This window comes from Syzygium oleosum, unplaced genomic scaffold (assembly GCF_021117445.2).
Source record: "Syzygium oleosum isolate NSW1041296 unplaced genomic scaffold, Sole_v2.1 Sole_v2.03, whole genome shotgun sequence".
In the NCBI taxonomy this organism is placed as follows: domain Eukaryota; kingdom Viridiplantae; phylum Streptophyta; class Magnoliopsida; order Myrtales; family Myrtaceae; genus Syzygium; species Syzygium oleosum.
Window position 1 is genome coordinate 3,077,013 of NW_026607487.1, and position 17,457 is coordinate 3,094,469.

Sequence of the window (17,457 nt, forward strand, 5' to 3'; positions counted from 1 at the left end):
TCAGATGAACTATTATTAATCGATTGACAATCACGGGATGCCGTATGTGCATTCGCAAGGGGTAATCTACTCGAACCGAGGTGCAAATGTTATATCTATTCAAGGAATCAGAGGTCCTTCATTCAGATCCTACTAATCGCATGCAAATTCGTGCCGGATCGGGACCCGCCCGCATTGATCGAAAAGGTCCGAGTTTAACCGAGTCATCGGGCTTAGGGACGGGTTTTACGGTCCGAATCATTTGGATTTTTTAGATTAGAAAAAAAAAATATATATATATATATATATATATATATTTTTTTTTTATCAAGGAAAATGAAAAGAGAGAAAAGGAATGAATAAGAACATCGGGGGAAAAAATGGGGGGTGGGTCCCCACCGCGGGGGCGCAACAACATTTGGTGCTTGGTTACGGTTCTGTTCTTATCTTTTGACTCGCTGGAACGGAAATAGGTACGGTCCTTGCACGTTCACGTGGGCCCCCCGCACCCACCGTCCGTCCCGCCCCCCCACCGTACACATCCTTGCATCACCCCCCGGGCGGCGGCCGCGATCCCCTGCGGCACCACCCGCCACCCACTCCTCCACGTGGCCCGCATCTCAGCCGCCCGATTCGAACCGATCAGGCGACCCTCGAGGGAAAAATCAGTTGAATAGAGCCGGTCCCGCCGTTCATCTGGCTCGGTGGGCATGGGCAGCTCCGCATTGGATCACGCACGCTCTCTCTCTCTCTTTTCCCATACATTTCTCTCTCTCTCGCTCTCTCTCTTCTCGGCAACTTCGTCGCCGTATCCAAACTAACTCCTCCGCCTCCGCTCCGCTCCGTCGCGCCCGCTTCATATCTCGCCCGCCGATCTGAGCCATGAAATCCGCCCAGCGCCGCCGCCGCCGCCTCGCGGCTCCTCCGCCCCTCCCTCGCCCCGATCACCGCCCCCTCCTCCACCTCCGCCTCCTCTTCCTCTTCGTCCCCACCTAAAGCAGCGCCCTCCCTCCGCCGCCGCGTTTCACTGATCTTCTCCTCCTTCTTCTTCCTCGAATCGTTCCGTTTTCCGCAGAACTCTCTCTCTCTCTCTCTCTCTCTCTAGCTTTTGCTCTTTCATGGCGTCGCTCGAGAGCCTGACGGAGGACCTGCTCGTCCGCATCTACAAGGGCCTCGCCTCCGACGCTGATCGCAAGTCGTGGCGGCTCGCGTGCCGCGACTTCCACCGGATCGACGCCCTCGCGCGCTCCTCCCTCCGCGTCCTGCGCGCCGAGTACCTCCACTCACTCCTCGCCAACTACCCTCGCCTCCACACGCTGGACCTCTCCGTCTGCCCCCGGATTGACGACGCCGCCGTCTCGGTGCTGCTGAGCGGGAGCGCGCCCAGCGTGTTCCCGCGGGCCCCTTCCCTCCTGCCGCCGCCGAGGAGCCGCGACCCGCTGGGCTGGGCCCGGGGCCTGAGGAAGCTGGTGCTGAGCCGGTCCACCGGGCTGGGCCACTGCGGGCTCGAGCAGGTGATAAGGGCGTGCGCTTATCTGGAGAGCGTCGACGTGTCGCATTGTTGCGGGTTCGGGGACCGGGAGGCGGCGGCGCTGTCGTGCGGGGAGAGGCTGAGGGAAGTGAAGATGGACAAGTGCTTGGGAGTGACCGACGTCGGGTTGGCCAAGATCGCTGTGGGTTGTGGGAGGTTGGAGAAGGTGAGCTTGAAGTGGTGCATGGAGATTACTGATTTAGGGGTGGATCTATTGTGCAAGAAGTGCGTGGGCTTGAAGTTCCTTGATTTGTCTTACCTCAAGGTTCGCTGCTTTTGATTCTTCGCTCTCGTTTCAAATTTAGAAAGTCGAATATGCTGTTCCTGGGTTGATAGGGTTCATCATTTTTAATGTGCAAGCAAAGGGTTAACGGTGGCGGCCCTTGCTTCATTTATCAGTGCATTTGTCGGGCTACAGTAACATATGCTTTGTACTGTAAAAAGATGATGTTTGCAGTTTTCCAATTTCTTGAAATGTGTCGAATTTACTGGATTTTATTAACTCTAAATTTTTCGATGTAGAAAGTTTCTGTTTTTAGTAGAGCTTTCCGATGCTGTCGACGTAAGGATTAAGAGTATCCTTGCCAGTTGCCCCGTTTGTGCGGGTTGGTTATATTTGGGAAGATTTTATGTTTTGCTCTCTCTCTCACTACTCTTCTCTCTTCCTGGTTTTTTGCTTCTTGCATCATCTATGCTATATGAGTAGATGCTTGTGAATAAGAGATGCAAGTTGAACCTGGTTCATGGAAAAAGATTGTGCTTTAAGATATAATTTTGAATCCGAATGGCAGGCTTTGGTTATTTCTAGAACGGTGGATGCCTTTGGATTTCAGGGATTTTAAGAAACGAAATATCGTGAATTGCGATGCATTGTTGCTTGAGGATTTTCTTTTTCTGTGTTTCTGATTGTGTTCTTTTTCCAAAACTTTCACCTCTGAGCTACCTTAGGTTACAAACGACTCCCTGCGATCAATCGGTTCTCTACCAAAGTTGGAAGTTTTGGCTTTGGTGGGTTGTTCTCTCATTGATAACACTGGATTACAATTCCTCGGGAATGGATGCCCTTTGTTGCGGGTAATGGTTGTTGCATGTGAATAATACTCATTTTTAGGATGATGGGAAAGTTTTACAGGTCCATAATGCTAAGGGGCGACTTTGATGCTTGCAGGTCATTGATATGTCGAGGTGCAATGGCATCAGTTCTTCTGGTTTGGTCTCTGTTGTTAAAGGACATGAAAATCTCGTGCAGCTTAATGCAAGTTACAGCTTGACGGTTAGTGTTTTCTCCAGCTTCACGACTCGTGCATCTTGCTCTGTGTTTCTGTACTCTTTAAAGTAAATTTCATCTACAATCTGGACGTGTGAACAGGAGTGCTCATCAAGCCTTCTCCACTGCTTTAAAGATTTGAAGAATCTGAAGGCCATTAAAATTGACGGGGCTCGAGTTTCAGACTCCGCTTTCAAAGCATTGAGCAATTGCACGTCATTGGTGGAAATTGGACTAGGCAAGTGCATAGGGGCGACGAACCTGGGTCTCATGCGCCTCGTCTCTGGCTTTGTTAACTTGAGGGTCCTTGACTTGACATGTTGCCATTCCATAACCGACGCGGCAATTTTTGCTATATCAGATTCTTGCCGCAACCTAACGTGTCTGAAGCTAGAATCTTGCAATATGATCACTGAGAAAAGTCTCTATTACCTTGGATCATTTTGTTTGCTACTTGAGGAGCTTGATCTTACTGATTGTGGTGGGATAAACGATACAGGTAATTTGGGAAAATTTGGAAAACCAAAGAAATCGCACATTCTTTGTAATTCCTGTTAGCATGTAATTTCGTTCCTTACGGCTGATTGTCAAGTACTTCAGTTTGTCAAAGCTTATCTTGCCCTTTCTGCTTCTTGCACACTTATGCTTTTGTTGGACATTAGTGCATCTTTTTCTTTCTGAAATTCCTGTTTGACCGTTGAAACTTTCTCTGTTCAATACCATTGATTAGATCCTCCCCTTCTCCTGCAGGACTTGAGTATCTTTCTAATTGTTTGGAGCTTTCATGCTTAAAGCTGGCGCTATGCCCAACTATATCTGACAAAGGATTAGGTCATATTGCCTCCAAATGCAGGAAGATCTGTGAGATTGATCTTTACCGGTAATATTTTGACACCGATTAGATTTGCCTTTTAGACTTGTATTTATCGTAAAAAAATTCTTAATGTATCTTGAATATGGACTGTAGTTGTACCGGGATTGGAGACGATGCATTAGCTGCTCTATCAAGCGGTTTCAAGAAGCTGAGGAGGCTCAATTTGTCATACTGCCCTGATGTTACAGACAGAGGGATGAAATATCTTGGCCAATTAGAAGAACTTTGGGACCTAGAGATGCGTGGGCTTGTCAATGTGACAGGTGTTGGTTTGACAGCACTTGCAGCCGGATGCAAGAGATTGGCTGATTTAGACATGAAATACTGTGAAAATGTTGATGATTCAGGCTTCTGGGCACTTGCCTACTATGCACGGAACTTGCGACAGGTACAGTTGCTGCAGGGCTCTATAAGTTAACTTTCATCATAACAATTTTTATAAGGAATGGTAAGAGTATGAAAGTAAAGCCTCGAGGGAGATACCTTTCTAGACGTTTGAAAATGTACCATTTCATGGAAACGTGAGGGTCAATGTGCTCTTCATCGGATTTTGGACATGTTATCAAGTAATTTAGGGGCACTCATATGAGCATTTCTCGTGTCATAATTCTCAGATCCAACATCTGTTAAAATTCACGAAAACCCATCAAGTTCTCTTTATTTTAACTTGGTCCACTGAATTTATCATAAAAACTCCCTTGTTTATCTAGAAAAAGCGCTGCCTGTGGAAAATAACATTTTCACTAATCGAACATGGATAGTTAATATCCTTTTCCTGTTGCTTTTAGGTCGGCTATTCTCAGTAGTTAGTGTACCACACTGAAACTAGAGAAATGATGGTGGGTTGTCTGATATCAACCTTTTTTAATTCCTTCCTTTCATTGTCATTTTTTGGTGAGAAAGCGTCAAATTATTTGCCTAAAGTAGTAAAGGAGAGAAGACGGTTGGTAACCTTTTCTGATAGGTAAACTTAGTGTCCTTGACTAGAAATAAAGAGCAGGGGTGCAACTTACCTACTACTGTTGCTACATGCCCAACAATAAATTAAGAACCATGTACAATCAAAGAAGCGAACTATGTTATGCTTTCCCATTTCCTACATGTCCCTTTGATTGTCGCTTGTGAACCTTCTTTCTAAATGTTCAAATTTGCCATTCTATATCTATTAGCACAAATAATCTGTTGTCTCATCTGCAAAACATCAAACCTCCTTCTCCTAACAATTGTTAAATACTTGCTAAAAGGTGAGACAAATTTCATCCACATGCTCCTACAACCAAACAATTTGTAGCCTGCTCTTACCTCCATGAATATTACTTAGAAGCTGATCTCGAAAATGGAAGCTGCTTAGCTTATAATGCTAATGAACAGTTCCATTATTTATTGTTCAGGAGCTACTAGCTAGGCCTGGATATTGTGGTCGGTTCTAATTAGTTCTTTAATTTGCTGAGTATGTAATCTTATGCTTCTCAACTACTACGCTTGTGGCAGATAAACTTAAGCCACTGCAACATTTCTAACATGGGGCTGTGCATGGTGATGAGCAATTTGACACGCCTGCAGGAGGCGAAGCTGGTGCATCTCAACAAAGTGACAGTCGAAGGCTTTGAGCTCGCACTTCGGACGTGCTGGGTCAGGATAAAAAAGGTCAAGTTGCTCGCTGCTTTAAGATTCAAGCTTTCCTTTGACGTACGCGAGACTTTGCGTGCTAGAGGCTGCAAGATAAGATGGGATTAGCAGACAGATCACACCCAGAATCATGTGCTCGGTATCAAAGATCCGGCGTATCTCACATAGTTTCTGGAATTAGATGTGCCCTAGAGCAGCTCAACTGGTGTATTGAGCAGTCTATATTTGACTTAACTATAGCTTATTGTGCTGCACGAAGATCAGACTCACTTAACCAATACCCTTGCCGACAATTCGGATACAGAAATGGGTAACCTTACTTTCCATAGTAGTCCAATCCAACGTGTACTTTCTCTTCTTGGTGAAAACCATGTGTAGGTGGGTTTTGGAAGTTCTTTGTACTTGGAACTCTTGCTTCATACAGCCTACTTGATCTGAACTGATAAACTTACTCATAATTCACCCTGGTTTCAAGGATCTCGGCCTTGCCTATGTAATCAAAGTTTAAAAGTTGCTTCTGCGAGCCCTTTGAATATATTCCATTCCAATTAATCATGTCGACTGATTTGTGTAATAAGAGATGTGGCACATCAGCACTTGATGCTTTTGAAGTCGCCGCAAAGGCTCGGAGGATCGCTTGTTGGGTGCACCAAGCGGTGAAAAAAGGCAGGGAATCTGTAAGCAAGGCGTTACTTCCTTATGAGAAAAAGCACAAAGGGAAGGTAAAGGGAAGGTAAATGCGAGAATTCAAAGGACTTGACCCTTTCCTTTCAGGCCAAACAATCCCACCACTTTCTTTAACACCAGGAATAAGTGCATTCAAAGTCCTAAAATTTATCACGAACGTGCAATTGAGTCCTAAAGCTTCCATAATGTGTAATGAAGTCCTAAAACTTGTTAGGAAAGTGCAATTGAGTTCTAAAACTTTCAAAAAGTGCAAACAAGTCCTAAAATTTGTCACGAAAGTGTAAACAAGTCCTAAAATTTAATTGCACCTTTGTGATAAGTTTTAGGATTTGATTGCACTTTCGTGATAAGTTTTAGGACTTGATTACACTTTTTAAAGTTTTAGGACTTGATTGCACTTTCCTGATAAGTTTTAGGACCTGATTGTACTTTCGTGACAAGTTTTAGGACTTGATCGCATTTTTTGAAAGTTTTATGACTCAATTGCACTTTCCTGACAAGTTTTAGAACTTGTAGTGCTCTTATCCCTTAAAACTATATACATGAATAAATTCTCAGTTCACGTTCTGATGACCTGACCACCAGTTGCTTTTCCAATCTCCTTCCAGCTCTCAGATTGCCAGAAATGGCCTTAGTGAATTTCCTCCTCGTCCTCGTTCTCTTGCCATCCCTTGAAAATCTGTCCCAGGCAACCTCCTCAAAAGAACAGACCCTCCACATTCAAGACTTGCTTCCCCTAGTCTGCAAGGACGTCGAAGCCCAAAGCTCGTGCCTTCTGAACGTGCAGGCCGAGCTCGATGATGTCGGGCCTCCCAGTTCCAGTTCGGTCCTTAGCGCCGCGCTGCAAGCCACTCTCAACGAAGCGAGAGCGGCCATCGAGTCGATCTCGAAGTTCACCGCCTTGTCCTTGAGTTACCGCGAACAGGTCGCGATCGGGGACTGCAAGGAGCTGCTGGATTTCTCCATCTCGGAGATCGCCTGGTCCATGGGAGAGATGAAAAAGATTGAGGCCGGCTCGAAGAACAGCCACTACGGAGGAAACCTGAAAGCGTGGCTCAGCGCGGCGCTGAGCAACCAAGACACGTGCCTCGAAGGCTTCGAGGGCACGGACGGGCGCATGGAGAATTTCATCAGGGGGAGCTTGAAGCAAGTCACGCAGCTCATCGGGAATGTGTTGACTATGTATTCTGAATTGAACAGTTTACCGTCCCCGTCGCCTCGTACCAACTCCAGCGACGGAACGTCGGAGTATCCGACATGGATGACGGAAGGCGATCAAGAGCTGCTCAAGGCAAGTCCGGTTGGCATGCACGTAGATGCCGTCGTCGCTTCGGATGGGAGCGGACATTACCGCACCATCACGGAGGCGATCCTCGAAGCTCCAAGCTATAGCAACAGGAGGTACATCATATATATCAAGAAGGGTGTTTACAGGGAGAACATCGACTTGAAGAAGAAGAAAACGAGCATAATGTTTGTCGGAGATGGCATCGGAGCCACCGTCGTCACCGGTAATCGACATTTTATGCAGGGATGGACGACCTTTAGGACTGCTACTGTTGGTGAGGAACCTTAATATTGACGCAAAATATTTTGGATTTGATTTGAAACATTAACTTTGAGTTTGAGGCCATGTTTGTAAGCGTTTGAAAATGAAATGAATCTAACATATCTATTTACCATCTCTCGCTTTATCACGATTTATAGCGGTGTCCGGCAAGGGGTTCATAGCGCGGGACATGACCTTCCGCAACACGGCGGGGCCGCAGAACCACCAGGCGGTGGCGCTCCGCGTGGACTCGGACCAGTCCGCGTTCTACCGATGCAGCATGGAGGGCTACCAGGACACGCTCTACGCCCACTCCCTGCGCCAGTTCTACCGCGAGTGCGAGGTCCACGGCACCATCGACTTCATCTTCGGGAACGGCGCGGCGGTCCTCCAGAGCTGCAAGATATTCACCAGGGTGCCCCTGCCCCTCCAGAAGGTGACCATCACAGCACAGGGAAGGAAGAGCCCTTACCAGAGCACCGGGTTCTCAATCCAGGACTCCTATGTCTTGGCCACCCGGCCCACTTACCTCGGCAGGCCATGGAAGGAATTCTCAAGGACCGTCTTCCTCAACACCTACATGAGCAGTCAGGTCCAGCCGAGAGGCTGGCTCGAGTGGTACGGCGACTTCGCTCTCAGCACGCTGTGGTACGGCGAGTACCGAAGCTACGGCCCCGGCGCCTCGCTCTCGGGCCGCATCGCGTGGCCCGGCTACCACATCATCCGCGACGCCGCCACGGCCGATTTCTTCACGGTCCGGCGGTTCATCGACGGGACTGCATGGTTGCCGGCCACCGGGGTCAGGTTCAGCGCCGGATTGAGCAATTGAAAGTCCTTTGAACGTAGAGAGATTTGTCATGTCTACTTCAAGGGGCAAATTCACTCTAGCAGTATACGATCAACTTTTTCACTTTTCCATTTTTATGCGGCAAAAAACTTAAACAATGTATTATTAATTTGCGTACATTAGGAAATAAAATATACCTCGTCAAATTTATCTCCGTCGTCTCTCCACCCAAACGAAATTTAACTAAGCGAGCGCTTCTTCTTTCGTACGCCGAATTTCCAATGCCCTTAGCATCATCGGGGGTATCACTAGGAGTCACGCGCGAGTATAAATACGTACGGACGGACGTTCTTTCTATTTTTTTTTTTTCAATTTACGGATTAAACCCATTTTATTCTTTGTGATTTTATGTCGAAAACTTCACCAGGGAGAGACGCACTCGAGCCAGCCTACGATGGTTACGTCCAACATGAGGCAAGCCATGAATAGAACAATCGAGCAATACTTAATTTGGGCAATTTCTGCTATTTTTGAAGGAGCGTTCATCCCTAATTTCTCTCTAGGCCGCAGGTTCCACAACCAATTTCAAAACCAATGTTCCATATAAACTCATCCCCATCTTCCCACCTCCAATGTTCATCAAACCACGGGAGGGCCTCGTCGTCTACCTTCTTAGACCCTCTCTTTGGTAAATAATCTTCTTCGTTTTCGATTATATACTACCAATCTTTTGTTTCCTTAGGGAAGAATTATAGCCTTTGTGCGCGCCGGGGAGGTCGGGGATTAAGTTGGGGGGGGAAAGGATGTCGAACGACGCGGCGAGAAAGAAGAAGGTCGCCATCGCGGCGGCCAGCGCGTTGATCCTGGTGGTCGCCGCCGTCGCGGTGGTCGCCGCCGTCACCAAGAGCTCTAGCGGGAGCGGGGACGCGCAGGGCGAGACGAAGCAGGTTTCCGCCACCATGAAGGCCATCCAGGCCATGTGCCAGCCGACGGACTACAAGGAAGCGTGCGTCAAGAGCCTCGAGACCGCCGGGCCGAATGTTACCGACCCTAAGGAGCTCATCAAGGCGGGGTTCAACGTCGCCATGAAGAAGATCTCCGAGGCGGCCGAGAAATCGGTCACGTTGAAGGAGCTCGCCAAGGATCCTAGGACCTCGCAAGCCCTCGAGAACTGCAAGGAGCTGATGGAGTACGCCATTGACGACCTCCAGAACTCTTTCGACAAGCTAGGAGCCCTGGACATGAGCAAGGTCGACGAGTTCTTGGCAGACTTGAAAACCTGGCTCAGCGCGTCCATTACCTACCAGGAGACTTGCTTGGACGGGTTCGAGAACGCCACCGGCGACGCGGGCGAGAAGATGAGGAAGGCCTTGAACTCCACCGCCGAGCTGACCAGCAACGGGCTCGCCATGGTCACCGAGATCTCCTCGGTCCTCACGAACCTGAACCTCAACTTCTTGAGCGGCAACCGCAAGCTCCTCCAGGATACCGAGGTCGAGGTCCTCGGGCACGGCGAGTTCCCGCTGTGGATGGACCCCGTCAAGCGGAGGTTGCTCCAGGCCAAGGTCGGGGCGGACCTCAAGCCGGACCTCGTCGTGGCCAAGGACGGGAGCGGCAAGTACAAGACCATCACCGAGGCATTGAAGGACATCCCGTTGAAGAGCAACAACACGTTCGTGCTGTACATCAAGGAGGGAGTCTACAGAGAGCAGGTGATCTTCGACAAGAAGATGACGCATTTGGTGGTCATCGGAGACGGACCGACCAAGACAAGGATCGTCTATAACAGCAACTACGTTGATGGTGTCAACACCTTCAAAACCGCCACCGTTTGTAAGTATCTCTGTTCCTCTGATCTTGGTGAATCTAACTCCAGACAATGCCATGAACCTAGTTCATATTACCAATCCTCTCGTGCTCGAACTGATGTGATTTTCTATATTCTCGCGACATTGCGTTAGCCGCCCTCGGGGACTACTTCTTCGCCAAGGACATCGGGTTCGAGAACGACGCGGGCGCGATCAAGCACCAGGCCGTGGCGTTGAGGGTCCAATCCGACTTCTCCGTCTTCTACAACTGCCACATGGACGGGTACCAGGACACCCTCTACACCCACGCCCACCGACAGTTCTACCGCGACTGCACCATCACGGGCACCATCGACTTCATCTTCGGCGACGCCGGCGCCATCTTCCAGAACTGCAAGATGCTCGTCCGCAGGCCGTTGGATAACCAGCAGTGCATCGTCACCGCCCAAGGCCGGAAGGAGAGGCGCCAGCCCTCGGCCATCATCCTCCAGAACTGCACCATCTCCGCCGACGCCTCTTACCTTCCCGTCAAGGACCAATTCAGGTGAGGACCGCACATCAGGTCCAACTTATCTTCGCCAATATCCGCTAATCATATAGTAGACCTTATATTTACATGAAAATCGAACAAATTTCACAATGTCTAGCATACACACGCACACCTAAGATTATGTTAATCGAAAAGCGTCCATTCGGGGTCCGGTCGAACCTATCCGAGTTTCTCCGATCCGGCGAATTCATGAAGCGTACCCCTTCCTAACGAATCCCTTCCGTTTCCTCTCCAGGTCCTTCCTCGGCCGCCCGTGGAAGCAGTACTCGAGGACCATCATCATGCAATCCTACATCGACGACATCATCCAGCCCGAGGGCTGGCTGCCTTGGCTCGGAGACTTCGGCCTCAATACCTGCTTCTACTCCGAGTTCGGCAACCGCGGGCCCGGATCGAGCACGGCCGGCCGCGCCAAGTGGAGGGGCGTCAAGACCATCACCGCGGAGCACGCCGCCGACTTCACCGCCGGGAGATTCTTGCGCGGCAGCGCCTGGATCCCGAAATTCGGCGTCCCGTTTACCGCCGGAATGGTGGCCGTCTAAACTGAAACTCTCCCTAATCCTGCGGTTGTTCCATAACTACATATTCTTGGGTCGTCATTGGAGGTGTCTTGGTTTTTGGTTTTTCCTTCCTCGGGTGTATCGGAAATGATCAATGATGTAATAACTATTACACATGATTCGAAGTAATATACTTCTCTTCCCGTGCCTCATGATGATCTTCACTCGAAAATGAGCAGCATTTTCCTGAATTGTTCATCGTCGTACCTCTCAAGAAACACTATAGTCGCATTTTCATGATTCGAAAGGATGGTAACATAGTACTACAACGGCACCTAAAAATCTCTCTTTCGATCGCTCGCCGTCTTTTAAGGTAGGCCGTTCCCGACCGGCGCGACTCGCGCCGCTTCGAGAGGCGGCGAGCCTCGGGCCAAGACATCGGGACATTTCTAGGTCCGACGGCGGTCGGGTCGGACCGGGCTGTGCCTAATATCTAAGTCCCATTGGTGTCCGAACATAGCGTAAGGTTTGCCCTTTTCCTCAATTTGGGTGGTGGCCGTGGAATTCAGTTTGCTTGAGTAGTTAAATACATATCGCTTTACCGAGCATGCCTTTTTATGTACAGTTGCATGTTTTTCCGATCTAACTTTTCGTGTCCGTCACATTTTTGTACTTGAATATATTCATGCATATCCATAGTCGCGACCTAAGTTTAACATTAATGAGAGTAGAGATATTGCAATGCAAGGTACAGCTACAATAAGATTTATCGTGCTTATCTATATAGCTCATGACCCGATATAAATTTAGATAAATCGCAATGAGGGCATCTTTAAAAGTATACATACGAACTACTAAACTTGATTGTGTTTGTGTATTTGATCATTCAAGCTCGCACGTAAAAAATACTTGGAAACTACCTAGAGATAAAAATTGAGAAAATTTTCAAAAAAATCATAAACCTATCGCGCTTATGTTAATTCAATTATAAACCTTTCAATGTGATAATTCAGTCATAAATCTTTAGACGATTTGTCAATGTAGTTCTTTCGGCTAATTTTGATCGGAAAACGCTAATGTGACAATCCAGTCGATGTCAGCCGTCCTATGTGGTGTGGCCAACGCTACCTTTTTTTTTTGTTTTTTTTTTCTTTCCTTTTCGCAAGTGGCTGGCGACCCTCGCTTGTGGTTGGCAAGGGTCGCGACCCTCGCCAGCAGCCAACAAGGGCTCTCTGGCCCTCGCCCAATGGCTAACAAGGGTTGCTAGGCCCACGTTGGCGGCAATGAAGGAAAAAAAAAGAAAAAATTCAAAAAAATTTAACAAAAATTGCAAAAATTGTCTACACCAGGGTAAGCGATGTCATGTAGGACAGTCTACGCCCACATCAGCGATTTCCAGACAGAATTGACTCGATGGGATACATTGACAAATTGTCAAAATGTTTGTGACGGAATTGACCAAATGGTTTAAGATGGAATTGGCATAAATGTAATAGGTTTATGAGTTTTTTGGTAACTTTTCTTATAAAAATTACACGTGTTATTTTTATGTATGCCATAATCTAAGTGAATCATAGAGATGCATTAAGAGGAGGGAATTTACTCAACAAATCTGACCACAGACATGCACCACTAGATATACAGCTCATTCGTGGAGTACAGTACTACATTGTTTTAAAAAACATAGCTTGTGTTTATAATTTTGGTAATATTTAGATTTTTTTTTGGACAAAGTAATATTTAGATTTAGCTTCCTATTGGAATGGTGCGCAACATATATTTGTCATCTTGGGTTTTATAGTATATTTGGCTTCCCATTTATACATTTCTTTCCTTTTGACATAAATGAGTTAGGCCCAGCACAAAACTCAAGTACATTGTACGATAACTTAGAATCCATGCCATCGTACCTTTCCAAATTTCAGCCCCCGTCAATGAGTTAGGCCCTAGTGACTCGTATTCACAAAATCTCGATTCACCCATCACATCCTCTTAGTCTGATTCCAATCCTTTCGCGCCCAATATCATTTCTTAAGCCTCGAGCTCGAGTCCCGATCCGAAAAATCTCCAACATATCGCAAGGCAGATCGGGGCTGTGGGAGACCCCGAGCTTTTAACGGACGCTGGATTTCCTCGAATCCGCACTAGGGAAGAAGAACGTGAAGGTAATCGTGATTTTCTTATAGTAAACATAATTACTAGTAATTTACGGGGGGGGGCAAAAATCGAGCCGTTAAATTGGAGGAGAACGGGAGAAGAACATCCGTCCTCTCGATCAATTGGATCGGGCCATGACCCGATCCACCAACCGCGGGCCGAGCCGAGCCGAGCCCATGATCGGGTCCACGGCTCCGAAGGGCGCCGTCATCGTCGTCATCGCCAAAAACCCTAGCCTCCCCAAGAAGAAGAGCCATTTCGCCTATTTAAAGCCCCGCCTCATCGAAACCAAAACCTTACAAAGCTTAGGGCTTCTGCTCCCGCGGCCGCCGCCGCCTGCATCGCCGCGCCGGCACCTCCATCGGCGTTTCGATTAGCCGTTCTTCTCGTTTCCCGATCTTCGAGATCGTGTTTGTCGTTGTTGCGTTTTCTGCCGATCGGCCGCACGTAAGTTCTTCCTGGAAATCTCCCCCCACCCCAGCCCATCTCGCTGGCGGGGAATGGTTCCGAGGATTTTATATGTGCGCACAGCGAAGCTCGATCCTGATCTGCTTGAGCCTTCTCCTTTCTCTCTCTCTTTGTCTCCCACGGAGATGCGCTCCAATGTAATCGGATCACAGTTTTTGATTTCTCTCTTTCCTTTCCTTTCTCTAGTTTCTTTCTTTTTTCTTGTAACGACCCGGACTCCTGCACCGGTCGCACTATAAGAGTCCGAGTCCGACCGATCAGGTACTAATCGAAAGAAAATTAGCCAAATTCACGCACTACAAGAGTCCAACCGACCAAGTACTAATCGAAAGAAAACTAGCCAAACCCACGCACAAGCTTTCATTGTCAGTCAAGAATGTGATAAGATGGTCAAGAATGTGATAAGATGGAGGACAAAGGAATTCGAACTTGAAATCAATCACCCATAAGCCCAAAGCTCTTACCATTTCGCCTACACCTACAGCATAGAGGGTCTTTCTCTAGGTTTTTAGCTTTGCTGCTTTGGATTCGTCTCTCCGCGGCGATGGTGCTTCACAAATTTTGAGCTGATTAAAATAATAATTTATATTTAAATATCTTTGTCGATAGCGAAAAACATATTATTTTCGCCCGTTTTCCTAAACAAGAGAAACCATCGATTAAGGAAAAAAAAATCCCGTTTTTCAATATATTGATTTTCTTTGGAGTCTTTGATGAATGTATTCCGATATATTTAGCATTTTGCGGTGTTTTGTATTAGGCATAATCGAGAGCTCTCTTTTCTTTTCCTTTTTCGGAATCTGCTACTTTTTGTTTTTTTTCGATATTTGAAATAAAAAAGAAAATGCGTTTCATATTTCATATTTTTAAATTACTAAAAGCGATGGACAAACCATGTTACTTAGGTTTTATCATATGCCACTCAAGTATTGTGAGCAACAAAAGGCCTTAATGTACTAATGGATTAATATCACCAAAAATCTCAAATTGATATATCCGTGATAAATTTATCCCGAACGAATTTTTTGATCACCAAAAATTTCAAATTGGTACACCTGTCATAAATTTACCCTATATTAAATTGGATTAATACCACGAAAAATCACAAATTGGTAAACTGGTGACAAGCAAATTGGTAAATCCGTGACAAACGAAGGAGTAAAATCTTAAAAACTCAGCAATTAACCGGAAACTAACGGATGGTAAGATCGTCACAAGTACATCACTTTGAGGTCTTTCGTGATATGAACTTATACTAATTTATTATGCTCTCAAATCCATTCATACAAAGTGGGATGTAAAAGATTAGCCTAATTTTGTTCTCCTTATGAAATAGGACATTCTTCGTCAAACGCAGCTTAGCGCTCGAGAAGTAACCTTAATTGTAAATACCACATTTGGATACATCTAACTAGACAATCTCTAAAGGATCTAGCATCCATTGCATAAATGAGCAAATTGGAACCACTAATGAGATTCGAGAATTAATTGCGTTTGGAACGGCTCCGTTTGGGAAATGCCTTCCTGAGTCCAAAGTCCCTCGGGCACTCGTAAATACCGTTTGGCAAATTTTTTTGCAGAGTTTTGGGAAATGCCAAAAATGAGCTTTGAGGGAGCGTTCTTGAAATGCAAATACATTTTTTCCTCCCAAATTTTGCCCTCTCTAAATTTTCATAATTCCAAAAATGTCCCTAACTCATGTGAGCTCATCGGCGAGGGTCTAGGCCATCGATGGGCTGCTGGCGAGACTCTGGCGAGGCCATATGTTACTATTGACACTAGATTTGGCTTGCCGGTAGCCATTTTTGGCCTTGGTCCTTGCCAATTTTGAGTTTTTTTATTTTATTTTAAGAAAGGAAGTTAAAGTGCTTTACATAGTGTGATTATTCTAAACACCGTTTAAACCAAAGTTATTTTTCAATGTACATTTAAATTACAATTTACCAAATACTATTTACATTTCGAAAAACCTTTTTTTTTAACTTAAATGCCTTTGCATTTCCCCCAAAAACCAAACCAAACGCAGTCGACATGTGTTTGGCTCTAGTTGGTCATGGTCATTTAGCACGCACCACGTTCAATAGTATTTTTTTTCTTACAAGAGACAGAAAAGGTACAAAAGGAATAAGCTAAAAAAGATAGCTTACTTGAAATAATTAGTCAATAGAAAATATTTTCTTCATCATCAATAATTTATACCCGAATATTTTTGTGAGCAATACAAATAAAAATTTTTAGAAAAACTATTTTTTCAAATCATTTATTTTTCCTGAAACAAACAAAGCTTTAGAATAAATATGTGATAGGAGCACGGTTTGAGATTTTTTTTTTTTTTGTGATCATGCTTATTTGAATATGCAGAAAAAAAAAACTTGTGCATTCGGTGCATTTACATCTGCACTGCATATTGCAGGGAATGGGATTCAAAACTGAAGCGGAAGGACAGAGATCTGCCTCTCCTGCATCAAACAGTCAATGGAGTCTTTACTCTCTCTATCATAAAAGTACTTCCATTAATTTGCAAAACAGTCCTTGAATGAAACAGCACTTTGATTAATTGATTAGCTTCCATAATTTAACAGTAATTAATGCTAATGACATCACTAATCAAGGTGGCTGAGGCAGGGCTTGCATGCACGACCAGATTGATCCATGCAGATCTTGATGCGTTCATTAACGCTCATCAATCTGTCGCGCCATTTTTGGCGGACTGCTCCTCGCATTCAATCCCAATCGACTTCCGAACGAACTACGACGGATCACATCTAGATCAACAGATTGGCTCCCGCCTCATCGAAACTGAAACATGCAAAGCCTCGCCCTCGCTTAGGGTTTCTGCTACCCCCGCCGCCGCCTCCTCGTCTGCATCGCCAGCTCCTCCCCCGTCGAAAGAGCTGGCGCCGGCGCCTCCCTCGGCGCTGTGCTCCGCCGTTCTTCTCGTTTTCCGATCTTTGAGATCCTGTTTGTCATTGCGTTTTTCGCCGATCGGCCGCACGTAAGTTCTTCCCGGAAAACTCCCCCCCAGCTCACCGGCGGGAATGGTTCCAAGGATTTTATAGGTGCGCACAGCGAAGAGCTCATGCTCGATCCTGATCTGCTTGAGCCTTTTCCCTCTCTCTTGTCTCCGACGGAGATGCGCTCCAATGTAATCGGATCACAGTTTTAGATTGGGAAAATGACACGAACAGTCTCTGAACTTTGGCCCAATATACAATTTGATCCCTGAACTTTTAATTTGTTCAATGTAGTCCCTGAACTTTAACCAAATGTGCAATGTGGTCCCCGAACTTTAATTTGTTCAAACTCATCCCTGAACTTTTGATACGTGTTCAATTCAGTCCATGAATTATATGAAAATGTTCAATATAATCCTTTCCATTAATTCAAGTTCAAGGACTCCATTGAACATTTTGATATATTTCAAGGACTGAATTGAACATATACCAAAAGTTCAGGGATGACATTGAACAAAATAAAAGTTCAAGGATCACATTGAGCATTAACCTAAAGTTCATGGACTACATTGAATAAATTAAAAGTTTAGGGACCAAATTGCACATTGGGCCAAAGTTCAGGGATTGTTTGTGTTATTATCCCTTTTAGATTTTCTCTCTTTTCTTTCCTTTCTCTAGTTCTTCACAAATTTTGAGCTGATTGTTCAAAAATACATT

General features: G+C 46.0%; 3 protein-coding genes across 3 annotated transcripts; all 3 read left to right on the forward strand.

Moving 5' to 3' along the window:
- Positions 1–1,039: 1,039 nt before the first annotated feature.
- On the forward strand, positions 1,040–5,757 carry LOC115691901 (F-box/LRR-repeat protein 3). Its single transcript, XM_030618643.2, has 7 exons — positions 1,040–1,775; positions 2,459–2,584; positions 2,679–2,783; positions 2,880–3,276; positions 3,528–3,657; positions 3,745–4,039; positions 5,143–5,757. Exons 1-7 carry the CDS (start codon positions 1,098–1,100, stop codon positions 5,386–5,388), a joined length of 1,977 nt encoding a protein of 658 aa, XP_030474503.2. The 5' UTR covers positions 1,040–1,097; the 3' UTR covers positions 5,389–5,757.
- Positions 5,758–6,366: 609 nt separating this feature from the next.
- Positions 6,367–8,439, forward strand: LOC115691873 (putative pectinesterase/pectinesterase inhibitor 22). The gene is made up of 2 exons (XM_030618603.2): positions 6,367–7,529; positions 7,675–8,439. Exons 1-2 carry the CDS (start codon positions 6,593–6,595, stop codon positions 8,343–8,345), a joined length of 1,608 nt encoding a protein of 535 aa, XP_030474463.2. The 5' UTR covers positions 6,367–6,592; the 3' UTR covers positions 8,346–8,439.
- Positions 8,440–9,099: 660 nt separating this feature from the next.
- LOC115691872 (probable pectinesterase/pectinesterase inhibitor 21) lies at positions 9,100–11,373 on the forward strand. The gene is made up of 3 exons (XM_030618601.2): positions 9,100–10,136; positions 10,265–10,655; positions 10,897–11,373. The coding sequence occupies exons 1-3, from the start codon at positions 9,107–9,109 to the stop codon at positions 11,201–11,203; spliced, it is 1,728 nt and encodes a 575-aa protein (XP_030474461.2). The 5' UTR covers positions 9,100–9,106; the 3' UTR covers positions 11,204–11,373.
- The last annotated feature ends 6,084 nt before the right edge of the window (positions 11,374–17,457 follow it).

What these genes read in the sequence shown, in the direction of transcription:
- LOC115691901 (XM_030618643.2), top strand. Translation starts at nt 1,098, where the DNA reads ATGGCGTCGCTCGAGAGCCTGACGGAGGACCTGCTCGTCCGCATCTAC. An exon ending in ATGGATGCCCTTTGTTGCGG is followed by an intron (nt 2,585 to 2,678) that starts GTAATGGTTGTT and finishes TGATGCTTGCAG; the next exon opens with GTCATTGATATGTCGAGGTG. An exon ending in TGGTGGGATAAACGATACAG is followed by an intron (nt 3,277 to 3,527) that starts GTAATTTGGGAA and finishes CTTCTCCTGCAG; the next exon opens with GACTTGAGTATCTTTCTAAT.
- LOC115691873 (XM_030618603.2), top strand. Translation starts at nt 6,593, where the DNA reads ATGGCCTTAGTGAATTTCCTCCTCGTCCTCGTTCTCTTGCCATCCCTT. An exon ending in CTTTAGGACTGCTACTGTTG is followed by an intron (nt 7,530 to 7,674) that starts GTGAGGAACCTT and finishes CACGATTTATAG; the next exon opens with CGGTGTCCGGCAAGGGGTTC.
- LOC115691872 (XM_030618601.2), top strand. Translation starts at nt 9,107, where the DNA reads ATGTCGAACGACGCGGCGAGAAAGAAGAAGGTCGCCATCGCGGCGGCC. An exon ending in CTTCAAAACCGCCACCGTTT is followed by an intron (nt 10,137 to 10,264) that starts GTAAGTATCTCT and finishes ACATTGCGTTAG; the next exon opens with CCGCCCTCGGGGACTACTTC. An exon ending in CCCGTCAAGGACCAATTCAG is followed by an intron (nt 10,656 to 10,896) that starts GTGAGGACCGCA and finishes TTTCCTCTCCAG; the next exon opens with GTCCTTCCTCGGCCGCCCGT.